The sequence below is a fragment of the Seriola dumerili genome, unplaced genomic scaffold, assembly GCF_002260705.1.
Source record: "Seriola dumerili isolate Sdu_G_001 unplaced genomic scaffold, Sdu_1.0 BDQW01001888.1, whole genome shotgun sequence".
Lineage (NCBI taxonomy): Eukaryota > Metazoa > Chordata > Actinopteri > Carangiformes > Carangidae > Seriola > Seriola dumerili.
Window position 1 is genome coordinate 50,023 of NW_019176143.1, and position 24,516 is coordinate 74,538.

Below are 24,516 nucleotides of genomic sequence, written 5' to 3' on the forward strand. Positions count from 1 at the left end.
ATCATGATTGTCTATACATACCATTCAGTTTTGACATATTAACATCTAGGTGAAATCCTTTGAAGCAGAGATACAGTAATCTAATTTCACAAGATGAACTTCTCAAAAAAATAATAGCTCATAAATCAAATTTCAGAGGCAAATTAGACACACAAAAATAGCTGAGACCTACTGCAAACTGACTGTAACACAAAATGATATATTGCAGAATTAACTCCAGGTGCATCATGTTTGTGATGGCAATATGTAAGATTAAGTCCAACACAGAATACACCTTGAAATGATGTCTTTATTAATAGGAGGAATAACTCATTCATTGCACTCCACAACCACATTGCGTTAATAGTTTTCCTGTGAAATCTGTTTATTAAAGGTGTAGTACGAAAAACATTAAGCAAAATGTCATAAAGCGACTATTTAGAAACCTCCCCATAAACAAAACTAAACCATGTGACTGGCAAAACATTTAAGTCAACTCTGAAAAAGAATTTAATACTGAAAGTAGGTAACACAGGACAACAATAAAAGGTCTTCCCAATATGAGAAATCACAGTATTTTGCAATAAGTACATTTGGTTACTTGTACTTGGCAAAAAGGTACCAATTTGTGACATATGGAAAGACAATGCAGTTAAATGTAAAAAAAAAAAAAAAACAAACAAAAAAAACAAACAAAAAAACACCCTCAAATTTAAATTAATGCTTTGCTACTGACTGATTAACCCTTTCAGACAATGTCATTCCCAATCACATATTTACATCTATTTACTAGAATACAACACAAAACTAATGAAAAAATGAAATGTATGGGAAAAAAAATCATACTCGTTCATTTGGCTCATATCAAAACATAATACAGTCAAGCATTAAGTGTGTGGATTTACAAAGGAGTGCTGTAGTCAAAAGTCTGAACATGGATTCGTTTTTGTCCCACTGAGTGTGCTTGGACATCTGCCGACCTGGAATTGTTTCTTTTCCTTACATTAGCTCAAAAAAACAACTGCATGTCTGAGACTACAGTAAACTTAGTTGACCCCTGAGTTTCTAATGCAAAACTAGTGTATGAAATACCTCATTACAGTGTATCTTAGTGCAAGCCAGCAATATGCTTGATTAAACAGAGGTATATTAGATAGCACCCAAGCTGACAAGATTCCCCAGAATGGTTTACTCTGCTGGCCAAATCACAACAAGCAGTATGGGAGGTGGTATTTTGCTCTGTATCCTTGTGAAAACCAGCAGTTCAAATGCTTGAATTTGTATTACATCTATAAACATGTTTTTTTCATAGAAAATATAAATATCCCTGAATGAAACAGATTCACAGCATTTTCTCTCGAGGACTCCAGTGCTACTACCATAACATGGCCATCAAGTGTCTTTAAGGTCTCCAGTTAATGTCCGTCTCTGTCTTTCCTCTAAAGCCTGTGGTTCCAGCCGCTCTCCTTCATTCACTGTCGTGATAATTTACCGTCCGCTTCCCCCGGTTCCGGGTGTTCACGCGTGTCTTTCGCTGCGATTTGCTATATGACTCGTCACTGTCCTCCTCCTCCCCTGAGGCAGCACGTTGCCGGCGCTGCCTTAGTTGGCGGCTGGCAGTCCTTTCTCCAGTCCCAGACTGTCTGTGACTTCTCCTCTTTGGACTGCTGTGGGACCCTGAGCTGGCAAATGAGTTTTCAGAGGCTGAAGATGACTGCTCGCTTTCTGAGTCAGAACTGTGGTTGCTGCTGCTGTAGCTTTCCTTTCGTTTGTGTTTTGGCTGCCTCAAGTTCTTTTTCCCGCTCTTCGAACGACGGACATCTTCCTCCTCCTCCTCCTCGCTGGAATCAGACTGGGAGTAGGTGTCCTCTTCATTGCTGTTGCCATCCCCTTGTTTGGATTCCCTTTTGGGACGCTTTGATGAGCCTGACCTGCTATTTTTATTGTTCTTGGACACTGGCTCCTTCTCTCTGTCCTCCTCCACATCTTCAGAGTCTGAAGTGTAAATACGTTTTCTCTTGGAAGACTGATTCCTGGTTTCACTGGGAGAGGTCCTGTTAGACTCTCTCTTATTACACCTGCCGTTCCTCTGTTTACCCTGGCCCACAGAAGCAGAATCTTCCTCAGAAAAAGAGTTGTCACTGATGTATTTCTTTTTTGGTAGGGCCCGGAGACTCAGCCGTCTATTTGATGTGTTATCTGAATTATCCGACTCTTCATCTGATGAGCCAGTGGAGCGTTTCCTTTTCGACTTCCTCTTGGGTCTGTATTCCTGCTCAGAACTCTCTGAGGCTGAGGTGTCGCCATGAGGCCGTTTAGATTTGCTCTTGTTTCGTGTTGACCTCTTTGTCTTTGTTTCAACTTCAAATTCTTCACTGGAGTGATTACTTTCTTCTTCATGTTCTACGTCTTTTTTCAGTCTTTTCTTGCGTGGGCTGGATCTCTTTGGAGAATCACTGAGTTCATCTGATTCTGCACCATCCAGTTTATTAGTTGAGGCAGATTTTTGTTTATCTTGGTTTTTTGATGGCGAAACTTTACTTTTTTTCTTAGAGTCCTTGTGGATTGCTTCCTCCATGTTTTTTCCATTTTGGTGTGGGTGTTTCTGGGAACTGTGGTCTTTGTCCTCTTCATCTGAGCTTACAGGAGGTTTGTGTCGTGTGGTCCTGCGTTCAGTGTCCTCTATCTCCTCCTCTTCCTCCTCACTTGTAATCCTCTTTTTCCTGGCTGGAGTGCTTCCTGTGCTTCTAGAAGGTTTCCGAGACACGGCCACCTGTTTCTCCTCCTCCTCTTCAGCTTCTCCGGAACTCTCCTCTGCAGTTTCCTCCTGCTCAGAGTTGCTGTCAGACTTGTGATGTTTTGCACTGTGTCCGTTTACATGGGACAAATTATCTGCAGAAGAAAGGAAAAAACCTAACTAATTAGGGAAACAATTCTAAGCAAGTGACAACTACAAATCAAAAACTAAACATGACTGATGAGGACATTACTCACCATTTCCCTTTGTTTTAGCAGCTTGTTTTGATGTCCTCTGTTTACTGGACCTCGTGTTGCCATTCTGTTGATTCTGGGAGGAGGATGAAGCATCGCTTTCATTTCCAGCCTCCTCATCCTTGGATTCACGACCTGATTTTTTTGTATTCCGAGAAGCTAGAAGGTGGAACAAGAGCAGAACTGAGCAAAATCTAACCCATAAACTGCCTAAAACATAAAAATGCAGAGGCACTGAGAGATCTGAGCGCAATCTGTGTTTTCCATGAGTGTCCTACGCTTTCAGAATTTAAATATGTATTTTAAAAAGGTACAAAGAAAAGCATTTGCCTACCCCGTGTTGACCGCTCTCCGTCTGAATCTGAGCTGCTCTGGATCACTGCAGTGCGTTTGCTGGCACGGGCTGTATGGCGGAGGCGGCTGCTGCTCCTCCTTGGCTTCTCCTCCTCTTCATCGTCTTCTTCATCCGACACATCCAGGAGTTTGATCTTATTCACAGCTGCTCTCGCCGTCTTCCTCTTGAGTGATCTGCGGACCGTGATTTCCTCTTCCTCCCTGTCCGAGCCCTGGGACGTGGCTCTGTCAGAGTCCTGGTGGTGACGTCTCTCCCTGCGAGATGACCTACTGCTGTGACCGTTCATCTCTGCTCTGCCCTCTGAAATCAAGCCATGGAGAGGGATGTTAAAAATGTGTAACTGTGATTGACAGGGCTTTGCGTTTAGGAGAGTTTTGTCTGTAGCGTTTACCTGTCCGTTTCCTGTCTGCGGCAGCACTGTTTCTGGTCAGCCGTGTACTCCTGCTGTTTTTACTCCTGCTGGGGTAGCGACGACCTGAAGACTGGGAGGAAACTTCTCCATCCTCACCCTCTTCACCTTCACTGTCAAACTCCTCCTCCTCTTCTTCATCGTCGTCTTCTTCCTCTTCACTATCGCTCTCTGCAACTGGCAACCATTTCATATTTCCATTTCATCATTTTTGGGCCTTTTTTTTTTTTTTAATACACAACTTCTGAATGTGGCATTATGATCTCCTGTTTTTTCTCTAAATCTAATTACAAGGCATGACATTTCAAAACTGGATTTCCACTGAAAAACTTAATTCCTGACCTTTTTTCCTCTGCTTGGCACAATTGCTTCTTGTAACTCTTGCTTTGTGTCTGCGTTGGTGGTGCCTTGAGGAACCAGGACGTTTTTCCTCCTCTGACTCGCTCTCACTGTCAGATTCTGAAATAGAAAAACACTGAATCATGTCAAGATTTAATCTAATGAGCTATGAGACATGTCAATGCACTTCAGAAACACACTCTCTAAAAGTATTTCTTCTCAACAGTGTTTACTTGGGGGTTGTAAAAATATTGTGAAAATCATCTTCAGACTGTAGCTTTCAGTTTCTAAACAACTTTCACGATAATTTAGGAGACAGAATCCATCTCCACTATTAATATGCAGTGGGATTAGTTAGAAATGCAATCAGACTACAAACTAAAAAAGGTTAGTGTGTAGTATTTAGGTATGACTGCACAGCGATGCTTAATGCAAGTTGGGATTAAGCAGTTAATTGACAATTACAGCCATGCAGTATTTTCATTCCAACAATTGGAACCAGCTTTGTCATCTGTGAAACAAACCCGGTGCAACGGTTCAATGATTTACTATAATTCAAGTATCAATTTATCATTAGAAGGACAAGTCTCTTTTGTACCTGGTGTTGACGAAGCAGCTTTGGAGCCGGAGTCGTCCTCGGAGGAGCTGTGACCTGAGCTGCTGCTTCGACTCCTCCTGGCTCTCTCAGGAACAGACACTTTGGCTGAGGTAGATTTGGTCACTGACGTCGACTCCACTTTTTCCTGAGTTTTGACTGCAGCCCTCTTTTGACTTGAGAAAAGAAGAATGGATGTTTTTATTTAGTTATAAATTTAACTGACTTTAACTTTGAAACATCACTGTTTTTATAAGTGTACAATTGAGGAAAAAAATACACAGTTACAACCAAGTGCTTATTCCAGATGGCCTATAGAGTACATGCCCACCGATCCACTCAATTGTTAAGCAGGTTAGCTGAGGAGAGGCACAACTCAAACAGACCTTGTTGTGGCGGTGGACTGATCCTGTTGCTGCATTTTCTTGCGGAACCGCTGACTGCGGCGGAGCCTATCACTGCTCTTAACGGCAGTTTTGTACTCGGATATGATTGTTCTGATTTGCTCCTCAAAGAAGGCAGAGAGGCGCAAGGTCATACTGTAAATCTATGACAGAATGGAAAGAGAATAGAAGAGATTGGTCAGACAAACTAAAATATAAAGTATAACGTTCAAACATAAATGACATAAATTTTCCAGGCTTTAATTACTCCCCTACCTTGGAGCGTTTATTGGGTGTGTAGGCTTTAGCATTGGCAAATATTAGGCGGGTGTCTTTGCAAAGCTCTACAGGGTTTTCATAGTGGTCTTCTTCCAAGGTCCTTTTCACTGTGCCAAAGTCCATTGGTGTATCAATAATGACATGGTAGTCCTGGACAGGCACACAAAACACGATTTAGACTTCATCTTTACCAAAACACAGAACACAGAACACATTTAGCATGACTCCAGCGTGCCATGTTAACTCACTGGATAGTTCTCGGGATCCACAGGCTGTCTGAATGGCTCTGAGTCCTCACACTCAAATATGTAGTTGAGCAGATTCTTGCACTGTTCCTTCCAGGCATCTCTGTCTGGCAGCACCTCTACAGAGCGCTGCAAATATGGAGATATATGGAGGAGAGGAGACATGTAATACATGCTACTCTGCTGCTATTGAATCATTAACAGTCAATCTGCCACCAAACTGTCATCTCTTTTCTCATACAGGTAGTATGTCTTCAGACAGCACTAAGAATTATATAGTTGTGATGTTTGTTAATTCTTAATTTGGGTTGTCTTGTTTTCAAATGCTGTCAAAGTCCTTTGTATGAGACTTATTTCGAACACACACACACACACACATACACTGTCTGTCTATTTACCTGACGTAACCGGTGTCCGGCTGAGGTTCCTGGTGCTTCTGTGTCCTCATCCTGTAGACAGTAATGAAATATACTGATATTGAACTGCTAATTTAATGTTCGACTGTTGAGGGCACATTCATAAACTACTAAACTAAAAATGGAAAACAACCATCTGAACGTTCAGTTGTAACTGTTTGTTCAGTGTCTCCTAAATCATTTCTCCTAGATCTCTCCTTATTGACTTAAATCAACTGGACAGATTATATGCAAAAAAAAAAAAAAAAAAAAAATCTATCTGTATTTGCTTGACAAACAAGTAACAATTTGACTAGTACAGTATATAAATATTATTACATGTGAGCTATTTACTTAGGTACACTTACCTCTTCATCATCATCCATCTCTTCCACAGCATTGTAAATCTCCATGATATCTGTGCAGCTTGGATTACTGAGGAAATTAGGAAAAATATTAATATGATTGAGACGTCATTGTCTAGAACACGATTTCTTTAAGTGTTTCTGTGTTATAGTTTGGTCATCATCACATGTTCTATAGATGTCAATCCCTTCAGCTGTTGTTCTCCAATGATCAATTTAATCATTATGACACAGATAATGTTAAGTTACAATACAAAGAAGAAGAACTTACTTGACAAACTTCTGGAGGACATTTGTGATGATTTTTGCAGAGTGGGCAATCTTGCTCCTTGGCTCATTGAAAGTGCGGGCATTATGTGCAATATACCTGGCATCCCAAATTAATGCTGAGAGGCGTCTGTGGACCACCAGAGGTTCAGTGAATATACAGTTTTGCACAAAATCTAAGTTAGTAGAATTTCAGAAAGCAAAAAAAATAAGAAAAGACAAAGACAGATCAAGAGATCAGTCAAGAGTACAAATAACTCCATAAATGACCAGTTTGCATTAACAGGCATGTGGAAGAAAGACACACTGGTGGGACTGACCTGTAGAATCTGTGCATGAGTCGCAGTCTGATGGTTCCCAAATCAGTAGGATAGGCGATTACAGTGCAGTAGGTGGGATACTGGATCAAGTCCACAGGACCAGAGAAGGGAGCTGCAATCTCTGTAGCAGAACACAATGTGATGATGTTAGTATTACTGGGAAGGAAACCTTTCACAGTTGACTGGACCTGTATATATCCTGATGTGAGTGAATGAGTGAAAATGAGAACGTATGTGGGTGAATGCAAAGTTAAAGCATGTCTGCGTATGTATTGTATACACACCGACAGTGATGAGCTGGTCGATGCCAGCGATGATGCGTTCACACTCCTCGTCCCTGCTCCTCTCCCCCCACTCTCCTTGCAGAGGTTTGTACATCAGCTCGCTCATCTCATCTGCTGTCACAGGGATACCACCTCCTTCTGTCTCTGGCTGCTGGGCTGCACAGCAGAGGCAATACACTTGTTCAATATCCAGTGAAACCCCATTAACCTTACTGAGAAAACAGTGATGCCTATAGAAGTGACAGTAAGTAAAAATTCTTAATTACCATTATCTGGAATAGGTTCCACATCCCAAGGACTCAGTTTCTCAGTTTCCCCATTGTCCCATCTGGTGGACACACAAGAGTTGGTGTAAGACGATTTGCTACAGTCAACAATCATATCTGCAGCACTGAGTGCTACCTCTTTTTTTATTTCTTTAATTAAAGGCTGTTAAACATCATTAACAAGATGTATAGAAATAAATGTTACTGTAATTACAAGAACACAAAGGGCCATTGACACGATGTTCTGTACACAGTACAAAGCAGAGATGAATAAATGATCTTGATTCAATATAAATGTGTCAACCATAAACACTGCAGTGCCTCTTTGTGACCACTAGGGGGCAGACAGATTAGTCATGGCCAAGTGGATATAGTCTGTAAAAGTATGTTTAATTAATACAGATATAAATATAATTAATTAATTAAATCATGCCATTGTTTCAGTCTTTAAATAGTGACAGAAGTGTCAGTCAATCAGTGTATTAGAAACTAGCTTAGTATTGGTAATGGTGCCACAACCACAGTGTTCCCAGTTATCCTGTCCTGACAACTGTGCATTTTTCCCACCTGACTTTGAAACACTGGAAGAGACTGTCAGGATACTCTGGTTGGTAGGGCTCCTGACAGACGATGGTCCCAAACCACCAGGCATCGTCTATCACTGAGCGAAACCTGTCGTCTGCAACAGAGCAAATATTATCAAATTCAGGAGGAGAAAAACATCTATTTATGCAGGTGTGAAAAACAACAGATCTTCATTTATCAGCACCTACACTAAGAAGCAATGCAAAAATTAAAAAGAACCCACATGCTGGAATAAGGGTCTCCACCAGAATACATATTAGCCTTTCTGAAATATTGACATAAAAGTATTAAATTCACTCTGGGAAGCACCTTTCTTCTGTGTAGATTTATGTATTTAAAACTGATGAAATAGATACATGGAATATGCTAATTGGCGTGAAAACAAAGACTTAACATCTCTAACGGGGTGCACAAACTTACTTGGTTGCCAGTTTCTACGGAGTGCCTCGTCATAACTTTGCCTCAAAACCAGGAAATCTATAACATCTGGCATGTCATGATACCTGTTGGAGAAATCAGTCATTTTAATGACGAAGTACAACAAACATTTGTGGTCTTTATGAAACTGATGCTGAATAATGTTAATAAATACTCATCCATTTTATAAAACAAACCACTTCACCAGAAATTTAGCCAGTATTTCAAAACCAAAATCAGAATCCTATCCTGAAAATTTTGGAAGCAGAAAACTTATATTTATCATAACAGCAACCCAGCACACAAATGTAGCCATTATTATTTTTCAAAGAGCAAATACATACAGTATATTCAGTTCATATCAGACTCAGGCAAAAGCGACCTTCATGTTGGGATGATTATGAGAATCATGTTTAATGTGTTTTTCAATAGAGAGCCACTTAATGAAACTGAGCTGCTTACTTGACAGAAAACGACTTGTCTGAGATTTTGCCAGTGCCGTGGTCAATAAGGGTCAGCTTCAGACAGCAAAGTGTTGGAGGGCAGACTTCATATTTGATCCCAGTGATCTTCACAAACTCTTGGTCCTAGAAAATATACAGCAGGGTTTCCATTAATTTACATTTCCAAGATTTCTACTTACACTGATATGTTACAACATCATGACCACTCAAAGACATTAAGCAAACAACATTCTTAATCTTGTAACAACAAGGTCTGGGATACATTAGACGGTAAGTGAACAGTCGGTTTGCGTAGATAAAGTGTTGGATGCAGGAGAACGGGCAGGTTGGTCAAATTGTTATGGCCAGATGACTGTCCTCGGAGCATCTCAGAAAAGTCAAGCTTTGTGTGGTGCTCCTGGTCAGCAGTGGTCAGAGGGGGCCACTGGTCCACTGAGACAAACCACAAACCGGTGTATTAATGATGCACAAGGGCAACAAAGTCCACACTATCCTGTGTGGCTTGAACCAACCAGAGGGTGCTGTGGCACAAGTGGCATGATGTTAATGATGTTTATGTGAGAAATGTGTTGTACATCATCTTGATTTTCAGTGGTTTTGGTGACTTGGGTGAAGACGTTGTAGAATCAACTTCCTCAACTTTTTTAGAATTCAGTATATTTCTCCCAAAGACTTCTACCAGGAATGTTTCGATTCTTACCCGCAGCTCCATTTTCTTCCAGGGCTGTTTGTCTAAGTTGATGTGGTACAGTTCACTCCGGCTCACAGCCTCAACGTAGGCTTCATGTCCCTGCCGAAAATAGATGACCTGACAAAACAGAGAGATTCACATCTTAGAAAGTAACTGAGTGACATGATGATCATAATCATAATTTTTGCAGTTTATTTTTACAGGATGATCATGATGCCATGCTAGACATCAAAAGATTTGTATTTAGACTATATCCATATTTTTGTTATATATTTAGGAACAATCCAAGCCATTAATAATATCATGTAAAAACATTTCATGTACATTTCATATTTCACATACAACAGTTTGCGGACAGTTTAAAATCATCTGCAAGATATTAACAGAAACTTGAATTTCTTCACATTTTGTTTATGTTTCATTTCTTTGTTTCTCCAAGTAGCTTTATCCATTTCTCTGCTTCTGTTTCGCTGTTGTGATAAGGCAATGACCTAAAGAAGAATTAAGTTTGATCTCGTTGTTTTAAGGAGCAAGATTTCCTAACAAGATGTTAAGTTACGGCTGGAAAAATAATGATTTATATTTGAGGAGACAGAAAAGAAACTGGGGGGATTGAAAAAAGATTATGTTGCCTCATATAATAACACCATGGCTCTGTAAAAAGATCCCAATATTAGCATATACCTCGTCACCCATTTGGGGAACAAAAGGAGACTTCCTGGGAATGACATCAGTGATCCATGGAGAGGGTCTGAACTCATTGGACACTTCTCTGTTGATGGATGGTCTGGCCTTTGGACGCTGATTAGAGCACCAAGATGGATAATGTTAAAAGAGTAAATATGAACCTGTTTTGAAATGACAGAATCTAAAGCAAAGTCTGGGCAATGACTAACCAGTTACGATTCACACAGTGACACATCAGGATTAGTAATCTCATGAGTGGAGTAGGATATCTGTGTCTAACCACTCACCCGGGGTGCCTTGTTCTTTGCTTTCTTTGCCTTCTCTTTGCTTTTCTTCTCAGGTTTTTCCTCCTCGTCACTCTGCTGCTTCTCCTCCTCATCATCATGCTCTTCCTCCTCCTCCTCGGAAGTGCTGAGTCTGCGCTGCACTCGTTTCCGTGATGACAATGGGGTAGAGGGCTGCAGGTTGATACCAGCATCGGCCGTCCAGTCTGAGTACTCGCTGGACGTGTGGCTGTACAATCAAAAGGAGTAATAATCACCATTTAAGTTACATAGAGAAAAACAGGCAATACAAAAACTTAATTAACTAACTTGTTTCAACCTGCTTGGGGTACCAGATGTGTGGAGATTGCCACCTAAGACAACACAAAGGAGTAACAAAGTTTTAACATCACAGTCAATAATTTTAAATAGATTATACCCTAAGTTTTTGTGAATAAGAGAAAACTCTTATCTGGTACTCTAAACAAGTTCAAACAAATTAAAAGAATTACTTGTTTATACAACTTTATATATTTACATTAACTCATTTGGAAGACGCTTTTATCCAAAGTGACTTACAAGTGAGGGACATCACAAAAGCTTCAGTGCAGTAGGAGACCTTGGCATAAGTACCAAATACTACATATATTTAATAAGTGCATCTATTTAATCATACCTTGAGCTGTCACTGTTCCACTCCTCCTCATCATTGGATGACTCCAATTCACTCCCATCCAAGTCATTGTCCTGAATAGATTCAAAACAAGAAATCGCTTGATATCTCCCCCCCAAAAGAAAGACCTCGGGTGCTTGTAAATGACACTTTTTTCAAAGTCATAAGAGTGGAAAACATGATACCTCAGAGTGTCCCTCTGAGCTTGCAGTCTCCTCTCCCTCTTCACATGAGAAGTCGATGAAATCCACTGTGTCACTGCGGCCATGTGCTCGCTTCGTAGTGGGAGGCTCATCATCTGAATCATCCTGGGGGGAGAGAAGGACAGATAGGATGGACTCAACACCGGTGCAAAGATTTGTACGGAAATAGTTGTGAACTGGAAAAAACACACACTGTACATATAGTATTTTGATACCATCCAACACAGCACCTGTAATGACTATGTTGTTATATCCATGTTGCAAATGGGTTCAAGTACAGTACAAAGTGTAACATGAAAATTCACAGAATAGGGGTACCCAACCCATTTTTTAAAATTGCCATTTAAGACTTCTTATGTTGGTGAAGAGACAAGAAACCTACTCGACAGCTACTGTAGATAATGCGCCTCTTCTTTGCATTGTACAGAGCCACCTCCTCATCTCCTTTGGCTGTTCGGATGTCCTCCTGGTCCCTGAAAAACAAATTTCCATTATGTTTAAGATTAAAGAGGAACACCACCAAAATTGAGAGAAATCTAAACATTGTAAAATGTTGATATATGTAAAACACACACCATATTCATCCGTCACATGTCTGTTGATGTTAATAACATACCTTCTAAGCCTCCATCCCATAAATAATGATACTGGATCTTTTGTCTGTTGATAAAAACTGGGCTACCTTCACATTCTCTTAAATGTTTTTTATGTGTCATGAAACAAAGGCCCAACTCAACCAAGTTATGACAAATTATCTTTCTAAAGAAATTGTGTTTTTTTTTTTGTTGTGTTTTTTTATGAATATGTGAATTGTTGAGTTGGGTATGATAGAAAAATTGATCCAGTCTAAAATGGGAGTACGATCCATTTCCATTAAGGTCATATTAAAACATTCACAACAAGTAATCATTTGTCTTTTGTGTAAACAGTGTCATCTCAAAAAGAAAATCCAATAGAAAGGTCCGGAAGGAGCACAAACATCTCCAATCACACTCTGCATATCTCAGCTGTAGCTGGAAAAAGGCAATACTGCTAGGTCTCTACCTGTAGTTGCTGGGTGCCAGTTCAGGCACCACCACCCTGCGTCTCCAGGCCTGCAGGTCTCTCTCTGTGGCCATCTGGCTGCGAGGAGCATTCTGGTGCATCTGCCGGACACCCTCCACCTGTCCACTGCGGCGCAGACCCACATTGGGGGGTGACTGCACATCTGCTCGATCATTCACAGACACTGCAATGAAGGGAAATTAACAAAAATCAGTGGATGATTGCGCTGCATTTTCAGGACATTGTGTCCAACCCCCAAAAATCAAACAGCTAGCCTTCCAACAGCTCAGCAGATCAATACATCAGCTAAAACAATCCAATGGAACACTGGTGCTGTATTGATACCTCTGCGTGGTGTGCTTGGTGCTGGTGCCAAGGCTGGGCCCTGTGCCTCAACTTGCCCCTCTGGTCCTGCTACAGCACCCAGAACTGCCTCTCTCCCAGGCTGGCTCTGCCGGTCCTGTTGCTCCCGGAGCTGTCGGATGGCTTCGTCCAGAAGGCTGCTGCGTCTTATCGCAACCTCCTCATGCTCAGCAGTCTGCTGGCTGATCACCTGCTCCACCACCTCGCCATCACCTGAAGATGTCATCAAATGGGGAGACCAAGAGCATGAGTGGATGGTAGTGGAGCTTCATAATGGGTATATAATTAGAGTGGGGGTGATAAAGCAGAGAAAGTGGAGTGGGGGGATTTGTAATTTATGAATTAAAATGTACATACATTTTAGAAAGGGCTCATTATGGTCAAATTAAGGTCTTACTGGTGGCTACGTATCCCAGCTGAGGAACCAGGTGTTCAGCCGCAATGTTCTCCCGCCCTGGGACAAGACGCTGGTACCTGAGATTAAAATTATTAACACAAACAAAACAAAAAGTTGATTTAAATAGAAGACAGCTGTTTTTATGCCAACAGTGACTTTGCTATTACGTATATACATGAGGATCAAAATTTAACTGCTCTAATATACTTAGTACAGTTTTTCATTGTTCCCTACAGCATTGAGAACCTGCATTGACTAAACATTGAATGGATGGAGACCATATTGTTGCAGGATAACTGAAAGGTCATGTTTACCTCGGTGGATGGGGGTTTCCATCTACGTCCACCAAGAAGGGAGGGGGCATGAGATGGGGTGCCTGTTGTGTCTGTTCATCCAGCACAAAGCCGTTGGCGTCTCGGATCAACGGCCTATAGTCTGTGTGGAAGAACACCTGGTCTGGAAGCTGTGTGGAGACCAGGAGAAAGATGCTTGATAAGACACCATGCTGCTTTTGCTATGTGATGAGGTACTATTCAGACACACGCTTGTATTTGGATGACCACTGTTACATTTTCATATTATACAGTGAGCTTACAAAGTGTTAAATTTAAAAGGCTGTAATATTTTATTTTGTCTGTAAAAAAATAGAAGTAGAACATAACCACTGTCTATAAAATGGCACTACTGTCGTTTTTACCTGGCAATAAAGATGAATTGCTGTGTGTAAAGATTTAAATATACATGTGCAATGTATCCTTGCCTTCTCATATGGCTTGGAACTGCCGAAGCCAAAGATGAGCAGATGGCCGTGAGAGTCTGTGCAGGCGAAACGCTGGCCATCGGGAGTAAATTTGCAGTCGAACACGGCTCCGTGACCCTGGCCCTCGATCTGGATGAATAACACAAAATCAGCTGAGGTATAGAAACTTGTTAACAAGGGAGGCAAACTCCACACAAAGGAGTTTTTAACAATATCCATACATTATAATGTCCTTGAATTATTTTTTCCTTTCAGATCCTGCAGGACCTCAAAGTAGATTTATATAAAAAAATTAAAAAAAAAGTCACATTCTGTTTCCACCTCACTACCAAGGACATACTAAACTAATGTTACTTATTGACATATCTGTTACATTGTGTATCGTGGCATGTCTTGTTTGTTTGAGTATTGTTGTTGTTCATCGTGTTATATAACTGCTGTGTTCACGATTCTGTCAACGCCATGTTCTGATACTGCTGAGTGTCAGTGTACCATGTTGAAGTAGTGCTGTGTGTTTGTTCCTCGCAGCAGATCCCATATGAAGACATTCCCATCATGGCCAGCAGATAGGATGATCCTGGGGTCAAAAGGGTGTGGTTCCAGCACAAACACCTCAGCCTCATGGCCCTGAAAAAAAAGTTCAGGTTAGTCTCTGGTTTTAAAATTAGTCACTTAGTGAATGTTAAATTAGGTTGTTGTGGCATCCACTATGCTCAACATTTTAGTAGGAAAAAAAAGACAACAATGTGCACAATTACTTTAAGGATATGTAGCAGCTGTCCTGTGTAGGAGTTCCACACTTTGAGGAGATGGTTGTTAACAGCCGTGATGACTGTATTGTCATGGCGATCCCACGCTACCATGGTGACTTTGGGTTTGAAGTAGCTTTCCTCTTCACTCATTGCTTCAGCACTATAAGAAAAAAAACAACAACATCAAATTAGAAATTATACACACCACACTAGGTTGCAACTCTTTACTCAACACAAGTGGCAGCTTGTATCTGATGATGTCAGTGTTTCTGGAAATGATTCCCCACGAATTTCCACTTTGTTTCCTGTTGCGAGGAGCATGTTGACACCTACTCCCCCTCCACAGCATTATCCTGTGAATTTGTGTTTTCTCTTTCACTGTACTGGGGAGGACGAACAAGTTGGTATTTTCATTTATGCTCAAATAAAGCAATCCAAAGCAACCCAGCAGATTTACCACAAAAAATAATCAAAGATTAAATAGAATGGGTGCATTTAGTTTGACCTATGAATGACTTTCTCAGCTATATAAACAAATAACTAAAGCTATGTGATGCTGATGAATTTTGATTATGATGATTACATGTTACTTGTGAAAGGCAGTGAAAATGTGTTTGGCAGATGAGCTAATTATAGAAACTGCCAGTACAGCTTTTATAGTTATTCCCAAGACAGACAGACAAGCTCTGGGTGGTGAACACTGTTTTTTCAAGTATTTATAAAAAAAGAAAGGCACTGAGAGTATAGCTAGATTTATATTCATATTTCAGTAATGTACTTCATTGGCACATATACATTCTGTATCTACTCTCCAGGAAGAATTGCTGCTGCTATGCAAAAAAGCAAAAAGTAGTATAGTATTTACAGTACCCTAGGGTTTCAACAATCACAAATCATTATTCAGAAATAACGATATTGCAAATAACATCTTCCAGTCCTGAGCTGGAAATGATGCTAAGTCTTCATGACATGTTAGTCAATGCTTTACAAACAGATGAGAGAGCTAAGACTTACACAACATGACAACTGAACAAATAAAACATTTGGGTAAATGGATTCCTCAGCTGACATCAGCACCTGGTTCACTTCAACATGCTCCAACAGCTCTTTGAGGCGGCCTAGAAAGCAACTGCTTGCGTCTCATTTAACAAATCTTCCAGCTACTATTTACAGCAAAAGAAAATCTTGTTCTTTCATATCCTGTTGCTTGTACAATGCATTTCCTCGTCTCATTACACGATTACTGAAAACAAACCAAAGGCTTTTGCACTTAGATAATTTTCATCCACGCTAGTTTACAACAGCAGAGCTGGTCCTTACCCTGGAAGAGTGGCAGACATGTTGAGCAAGATGCACCTCCACTGCTGCCGCTGATGGAGCTTCCAGATCCGCGCTGTTCCATCACGACTTCCACTCACAAACCTGAGCCAGGACAGTAACAGCGACTGTTACATATAATTCACTATTAACTATCATGACAAATACATGGTGCAATAGAGCAAATAAATATAGTAATTTATTCATACCTTTCACCTGAGTGGCAAAACTGGATGCTATCAACTTTGTCCTAAACAGAGAGAGCAGAAATATGGAGAACGATTATAACGTGTTGGTGTTATTGCTGGTGTGCAGCTGAAGGTTTATGTGAGTATGTTCTGTGCTGCAGCAGCGATATAAACGTTAATCAGTTCTTAAGAAGGTTCTTACTGTGTGCTCATGGAGCTCTGATATCTTTTCTGGACTTCCGCATCCCAGGTAATATATTCTGATGACATCATCAGTACTTCCTGTTGCTAAGAACATCCCACCTGAGAAAAAAAATCAGTTTGAAGTGTTTAAACCAGAAATTTAACCTGTATGTCTGTCATAATTACATGCTAGCTAGATGCTAACTATGAGAATTGTGCTATGCTGAAACACACTGAGAAGAATATATACAGGTTCATTCAACACAAACAGCATTTACATACAAAAGTCTACCTTAAATGACTCATTACCTGGACTGAATGAGGAGCACACAGTCTGAACTCCTGGCCTTGGCCGCTCTGTAAATTTGTGTGGCCGATCACTTGAAGGATAGTAGAGACAATTTTACTCACAGGAAAAGGGCATTTTAATGACACACACAGTAAAACAGGAGCAGTCTTATTTGTTGGTCCATCCTTCAACAAAACTGTCAATTAAAGTTTCATCTCATCTAACCAGCATGTCAACTTCAGGATGCCAGATGTGACTGAGGTCAGGACAGGTGCCAGGTTAATATTCTTATATCAGATAAAGCTCATCCACATACTTTGAGGAGATCCGAGGTGCCTTTATACCCATTTAGTCCAATTCTCTCTTGATGTCTTACTAGATTAATTGTTTTATACTTTTACCTGGTTGATTGCTGTACAAGTAGCCGTTTTCTACTTCAGCTAATTAAGGCAAAGCAGGCACTTTTCATTCACCTACACTGTATATCGAAAGGTGATATATTAGTGTTACCTACCAATCAACCACAACATTAAAACCAGTTTTAATGCAGATGGCTCATCAGTGTAGTTGCAGTGGTGGAGCAGAAAAAAAAAACTGTCAACCCAGTTTGGCTTGTTTTCCAGTGTCAGCTGTAGGCCTGCTTCAGTTAGCAACTGAGTTTTTAACTCCCACTCCCATGACAGTCTACAACCTAGCATGTTACAACGTTTGCTAAGAGACTTGTTAGTCTAACTTATACAAAAGCAAACAAAACATATGTTTTTCTTTCTAAATAGCCACAATGTGAGTGTTTCCTTTGAATTCTTGCCATGGTGTTCTCAATTTTTGCTGCTTTAAGAGATTTTTTTAAAAACTTTTAATGGATTATTAATTTCATATTTTTTTAAAGTGCCATGACAGAAAATTTGTTAATGAAAAGCTCTCAAACACATACAGTTACTTAACAAGCAGCACTCACCTAAAGTTGATGTTGTTGACATCCCACTGCCAGAAGCAGACAGTAGCATCAGTTCCAGTGGACAGCATGTAACGTTTTGAGCCCTTGGCAAACGGTGAGAACTGAAAACACAAGACTTTCACAGATCAGTCACCTGAATTACGCTGACAACATTATTTTAAAATCATACAGACATATATTTTGCGAGAGTCAAATATCAACACTTTCCCATCTTACTATGTAAGTCAGGCCAGAATCCTGATTTTGAACCAACAAGCAAATTAACTAGTCATTTCATTTTATGGTGTACAATACAAACTTTCAGTGGCTTGAGTGATGCCATGAAATTCACAATTATTGACAGGTTCTCTGGATCTGAATAACATTGTTTTGGCATTGTGCATAGAACAATGTTTTAACACTTGGCTGAGGCATAAGTTGCCATAGCAATGAAGAGAAGATGACATGAAGGCTGATGGAAACATGCTTCATTCTTGTTTTATTTCAGTCATTGTCAGTGCAGCAAAAACACTGCTACCCAGTGTTTCAAGCCTCTGGTTCATTAAGAAAATATGATACGGCATATAAAATTATTCAGTTATAGGTGGAAAGCAGAAAAAGATTCACCATGTACCAAAGTTACAGACAGTCCTAATTATGTAATCTTTTCTGTCCTATATCTGCATAGCATGAGTTGATGGACTGGGACACAGACTCAAGTTAGCTCTTTGTGATTTTTTAAAAATTTTTCTTTAAACTTTGCAGACTCCAATGAATACATACCTAGTAAGATCTACATTTTAGAAATATTTAACTAGTGTATAATGAAATGGAGTACAATTAAGATATCTCAAACGAATTATGAGAGCTGCATGATTGGAAACACTTGAAATATAAAAAGGGTGTTCATGAATCTTGCTTCTTTGCTTTCAGAGCAGTAATATATCTACAACTGCTTGATTTCTGGTAAGGTAGTCAAGACAATTTAGCACAATCATAAGATACTAATTACTATTGTTTGTAAAGAAAACAGAACCAAAATGACAGTATATTAGTATATTGATGGAGATTCCTTTACCTGAAGGGAGGTAATGGATCCACTGTGCCCCTGCAGCACAGCCACAGGAGCACAGGTACGAAGGCACCATACACGGATGGTCTTGTCACAGCTTCCCGCGGCAATTAATGTGTTCTCATAATTAACCGCCAAGTCTGTGATTTCTGCAGAGTGTCCTCGCAACGTCGAATGAAGCCTTCCATCAAACGAAGACCAAATCTTCACCAAACAGTCATCCGAGCCCTGAAAAAAAGAAAAAAAACTTCTACTTTAAAATTTTATTGAAGCATACAATAGACGAGACAAGTCTTGCACAAGGTTAAGATAAAACAATTGAGGCATAGTCAACTTGGATGTGAATACGGTATACAATTTTTTTTGTGTAAATCAGTGTTTTAAAAGAGCCAAAGCAAAATTAAAATTACTGTAATCACAGCACATTAAGTATGAGGTTATTTTTGAGTGGGGGGATATGCTGACAAATTCCATCTTACTGTGAAGATCCTGAGACCGGAGCGATCAAATGCGATACAGTACACTGCAGACAGATGCCCCAGGATCCGCCTATGCAGTCGCATATGCTCATAGTTGCTGACAGGATTGATGGAGCTGAAGCGCTGCGCTCCCGTCAGCTCTCTCCCGCGATGCACCTTCACTGTTGACGATAAGATGCCAATCATCAGAAGAGTGATGAAATTACAGGACTGCAACAGGACTGACATCAGCACAAACATAGTGGGCGTGAGATATATTTACTCTAATGTGGGCAGGAATGGAGGGGGCATAACCATAGGATGAAAGGAAACATATGGACATATAAGAGGCTGTTGTTCTTGGGATTAATAAAGTATGTAAATGCATTGCCTTTCAATAAACCTTATGTCTCTCATTACAGCACCTAGTAAACTTACGTTTTAGTTTAGTTTGTGTGTCTCTCTCACTTGTTTTATATCTCTTCTTATCCTAATCATGCCATCCCTTATTCAAATCTGATCTGTAAACAATAGCAATATCACTGCTGCTTCTAAGTCAGATGCATCTGGTTTGTATCTGGTTTGTATCTGTTACTATGGGAGACAACAAAATAAAGAAATCAAAGCAACATGAATCCATCTGTAATATTTTTTCTGCTTTAAGTTCTCACAGGCTCAAGATGAAGTTGTTTTAAGCATGTAATGAGGCCTGTTTGTTGTTCGCCTTCTAAAAGGTGGCTTACTAACAGCTGCGTAACTTCAATAGAATTTTTTAAATGAACAAAATAACCAAAAAGCTTGCATGTGTATTACTTTCCCTGAGGAAGGATAGGTTTTAAATAAAAATAACACTGTTGCAAACAGGCATAACAAGAATCTCTGCAGCAGTGTGCAGGAGATAAATGCCTCAACTTCAGGACCAAACAGGAAGCGCTGGAAATCCTGAAGAATCGGGCAGGTAAAGTATTGGAAAAAAAATTGTAGTACTTCTGCGCAAACCTGATGATTATGACTTATGATCAAGATAACAGTCATGTCATTACCAACAACCACTGCAGTGTAACAGGCTGCATTAAGGAACCCAATCTAGCTAAGTCACTGCAATGCACCACACCGCTATTTGTCAAAAATAAACTGACAAAATGCCGTCTACTTAAATTTGGCAGTCAGGGAAAAGAATAATACATAGTGCATTACACAGTCTACACAGTGTGTAACTTAGGGTTCAATCAGAATTCTTCAGATTTGTAAATGTGCACATTACCCAGTTATTCAATGATTTGTCAGCACATACATCACATGCATGGTTAGTGGGAGGAGACATTTAAAAACAGTGCCAAGCAATACCATGAAAAGCACATGTGATAAATCCTAACGCATCCATTTGTCCATTTCATTTCATTTCTTTTTTTTTCCCCACAAAAGGAGCCTTGAGCAAGCCAGAAGTACCTAAGGGTGGAGGATTCTTGCAGTTCAAAGGCCTCTCTGGTGGTCTGCCCCTGTGAAGGGCTGCATATGATGAAGCTTTAAACCGCACACTGTCACAGTCTGAAAAACAAAACAGAAAGTTCAGAGAATGATTCAGCTGATTACCAGCTGCGTGTGGTGAATACAATGTATCAATTCCTATGACTGCCCAAACTATTCAAACCCTCATGTTATGTGAAACTCAATATTCATCAGTGTAAGTACTGCATAGTCAGTACTAAGGAAAAAAAGCGTGTCATAAAGTTCTGTACCCAGAAATACTTAAAAGAAGCTTTGACGATTGCTTACCTTTTGGGGTCCTAAGCATTGACTGCTTTCCGGACCCCAGGAGAGAGTGTACTCCTGGGACACATGATGGCACCTCTTTGTCAAGAAGTGGTCCAATCTGCTTACATATCTGCAGCAAATGGTCTGGTGCAATGTGTCTGTTGGCTGCAACCTGTGACAGCAAACAAATACACAGTAGTGATATGACACTGAATGCAGATCATTGCTGAAACGATTGGTCAATTAACTGAACAACTATTCACCAACTATTCTGATAATCAATTATAAGACTAAAATGCCAAACAACCTTCTTAAATGTAAGGATTTGCTGCTCTTCTTTATTTTGGATTATTGTAAATTGAATGCATTTGGGTTTTAGACTGGTGATCAGACAAAATAAGCAATGGGAAGATGACATATATATATAGTCAATAATAGTCAATTTCAGTTATATATTATATTTCAGTGGTTTTCATTTTAAGAACACTTCTCACATACAGCATAAAATACAAATAGTCTGGTACATGAAAATAAGAAACCATTCTGGTATGTTATATATTGCTTAATTTGAGACCCATATATGTAAAACTGACTATAAACATAACATTTTATGACATTTATCTTATGTAATACTAGCAATTTCAGACTTTTCTGGGAGCTGCAGTTTTGTAAAAATTAATGTCTGACAGGGTGTCTGGTTGTTTCATGTGCTTCTCAACTCTTATTCTGAGAGGCGTGGCCTCTTATGCAAAACTTTCTCTTTTTAAGGACCAATCACAGCGCCGGTCACATGCACAACAACGCAGAGACAGCGCATCTCGTCCTATGATTGGCCAGTGGAGCCGTCTCTACGTAGTGAGAAGCCGAACTACCCACCCTATCTGCAGTACAACAGTCGGGGCTAAATAATATTAAACCCTCTGTTAGAACGCCGTTTTCTCAGCGAACATATCACAGTTCACTTTCTGAAAATTTAACCCAGTGTTAACGAGCTATGACCCTGTCAGTCCTCCCAGCTCAAGGATATCCAACAGTAGCCAAGCAGGAGAAAGAACAAAGACCGTAAACAAGCTCCGAGCATGGGCACAGGGTCCCCTGTCACAAGACAATAACAACCGCCGACAATGAACTTAGCAACAGAGATGAAGTTAAATCTCACCACATCTTCATATGTTCTCGGGTGCTCGTTTCCCAACCAGTCCAGTCTCCTGGGCAAAAGCTGTCGAAAACAAGAGTTTTTTGTAAAGCGCAGGCTGCACAGAAAACACCAGCAGGTACATCATTAAGCTAGTAAAAAACCGGGTGATGTCAAATGAGTGAGACGTACAGAGGTATTAAAAAGTCGACAGAAGTGAGACAAGTTTTATGCCCAGACTCAGTCAACACCGACGGATAGCAGCTAGCAGATAACAAGCAGCAGAGACAGCGGGGATACACACCTGATATTCCTCTAATTCGCTCGCCAGGACCTGCAGTGGATTAAAAGAGGCGATTCAGACCAGACTGCATCTATTAACAAACTCTATTATTAACTAGCTAGTCAACTATTTTCAAAGACAACACTGTGCCAGTCAAGGCACGCCAGCTCACCTCAGCCGCTCTCCGACATGGACCCGTTGTTAGAAAACGAGAAATCAAGTAATAGAGCTCTGAAATTGAACAGTGAGGAAATTAACCGTGAGAAAATCAGTTGGGTTATCAATTAGCACGAACCGTATCGTTGTAAATTGAGCTATCATTTGGGTTTACTTCTGCGGCTTACCCGACTCAAGGAGCGAAGTGTTCCGATTTTTGGCCATTGAATCGGCCGTGATTTGGAGAGGAGAAACAAATTTTAGGCTAACTTTATGACTACAGAGAATATGATATATTTATTTAATTTCGGCTACACAGCTCTGACCCCCTCCACGGTTGCTCCCGCTTTCTATTCAGCCTGTTTGCAGTCGCCATTGGAAGGATGAGGCCTCAGCGAGTCGACTTACTTCCGCCACAGCGGAGTAACACAGGAAAAAGGGGGTGGGGAGGAGCGCCCTCTCAACAAAAGACCAAAGTATACGTTAGCTCGTAAAATAGTGACATTTGTATTATTCGAGTGTAACATCGGGCATTGATATGATTTCTAAACCACTCTTAAAAAAATAATAAAATAAATGAATAAATAAATTTAAACATTACATATAACGCAGTACTCAAACACCCCTCCGCTTTTTACCGACCAAGGTCGTGAGTCCTGCACATGACGTCATAGACGATGGTTGCCAAATTTGCTTTATCAATCTGCTGATTTTCTTCATCAATTTTGTATTTTGTATCATATAGGCCTCTGGAAAGGGGAAAAGGTATTACAATAATGTCGCTGACCTAATTTCGTTGTAGTACTCACATGTGAGTTGAGTGTTTTATCTTCTTTGGTATTCATATGTTATATATTAATGTAGGCTAATATATAATACCGGTCAAAAGTTTTGTAACACCTCCGTAACAGTTTCTCCAGTTGTGGTTTAATATCTATTTCTGAAATTAAATCACAGAAGAAGTAAACATAGTAGATTTAAAAAAGAATCATAAAATCTTCTTCATGAACTAAATTTAATCGAATTTTTTTACTCATTCAGTAGCTGATCACACTCATGGTATTCCTACTACATTTGAAATCAAATATTGCTCAGAAAGTTCCTCCCAATACTGTTGCATAAGTTCCTAGAAATATGTTGCATTCACTCTTCTTTCCAGTTCATCCTACACCAGCTCCGTGGGGTTCAGGTTTAGAGGCTGTTATGGGTCATCATCTTGCTGTAGGATGAATCCATGGCCCACTCTGTTTGCCTTTTTCTCACCATTCTGATAGCAATATACACTACTACTTCCTGTAGTGCAATAATGTCCAAATGATGCTTCAGTGGGTTTAGTGATGTTATCTGTTCCAACAATGCATTCATACCTGTGTGAATAGTTTTCCTCAACTTTCAAGGTTTAATTAACCTCTATTGCTGCAGAAAACCCGTGAGTTAGCTAATTTTTTGACTTCTGAAAACAGTCTGTTTTATATGAAATTAATACCCCTGTTCTTCATCTCTTACCTTTGTTCCATTTAATATTATTCACTGGACTTGAACTGCTAACATTTTGATAAAGACTGGAAAATGGATGTGTTTTAAAATTTTTGACCAGTATATTGATACACTACTGGTCAATGTTTTACAGGCGCAGTGGACATGCAGACCTGTATGTTTTCAGTATGCTTTGTTTATTTTATTTAATAATAACATTGATTTCCAAAACTCTTTGTTTGAGGATTGAATTAATATTATAATCCTAAATTGTACAAGTATGAGTAAATGAGGATGAGTTACAGCAGCTTATTTTGATACCAATTTGCCCCCCATTTTTTTTTTTAATTATTTGAATTAAATTATATTGTTAACACAACAGGGGTCCAAATATCAATTGTATGGGGCCAAAAAATGATTGAAAGAAGAAAGAATAGAATATATATGCTACAAACTTTGGTTGAAACTCCTCATAACTCATAAACAGTTCTTGTTC

General features: G+C 39.9%; 1 protein-coding gene across 1 annotated transcript; it reads right to left on the reverse strand.

Moving 5' to 3' along the window:
• Positions 1-271: 271 nt before the first annotated feature.
• On the reverse strand, positions 272-24,061 carry LOC111239088 (bromodomain and WD repeat-containing protein 3-like). The gene is made up of 45 exons (XM_022768861.1): positions 24,051-24,061; positions 22,733-22,821; positions 22,561-22,619; positions 22,410-22,439; positions 22,130-22,189; positions 20,992-21,142; positions 20,665-20,763; positions 19,237-19,397; positions 18,764-18,985; positions 17,707-17,807; positions 16,769-16,839; positions 16,479-16,579; positions 16,298-16,338; positions 16,092-16,193; positions 14,778-14,931; positions 14,512-14,646; positions 14,020-14,148; positions 13,574-13,722; positions 13,260-13,336; positions 12,845-13,075; positions 12,500-12,683; positions 11,838-11,928; positions 11,438-11,560; positions 11,256-11,326; positions 10,604-10,829; positions 10,314-10,430; positions 9,639-9,746; positions 8,937-9,061; positions 8,478-8,560; positions 8,040-8,151; positions 7,473-7,534; positions 7,207-7,362; positions 6,923-7,043; positions 6,607-6,732; positions 6,333-6,405; positions 5,974-6,018; positions 5,579-5,704; positions 5,328-5,480; positions 5,055-5,215; positions 4,672-4,844; positions 4,077-4,193; positions 3,717-3,911; positions 3,305-3,625; positions 2,974-3,129; positions 272-2,871 (listed from the first exon to the last, which is right to left on the reverse strand). The coding sequence occupies exons 1-45, from the start codon at positions 24,059-24,061 to the stop codon at positions 1,448-1,450; spliced, it is 6,822 nt and encodes a 2,273-aa protein (XP_022624582.1). The 3' UTR covers positions 272-1,447.
• Between the last annotated feature and the right edge of the window lie 455 nt (positions 24,062-24,516).

Excerpts from the sequence above, each read along its gene's own strand:
- LOC111239088 (XM_022768861.1), bottom strand. Across the intron at positions 14,647-14,777 it reads AGCTGCTACATATCCTTAAA|GGCCATGAGGCTGAGGTGTT; the intron begins GTAATTGTGCAC and ends CTTTTTTTTCAG. Across the intron at positions 14,149-14,511 it reads CACAGCACTACTTCAACATG|ATCGAGGGCCAGGGTCACGG; the intron begins GTACACTGACAC and ends TTATTCATCCAG.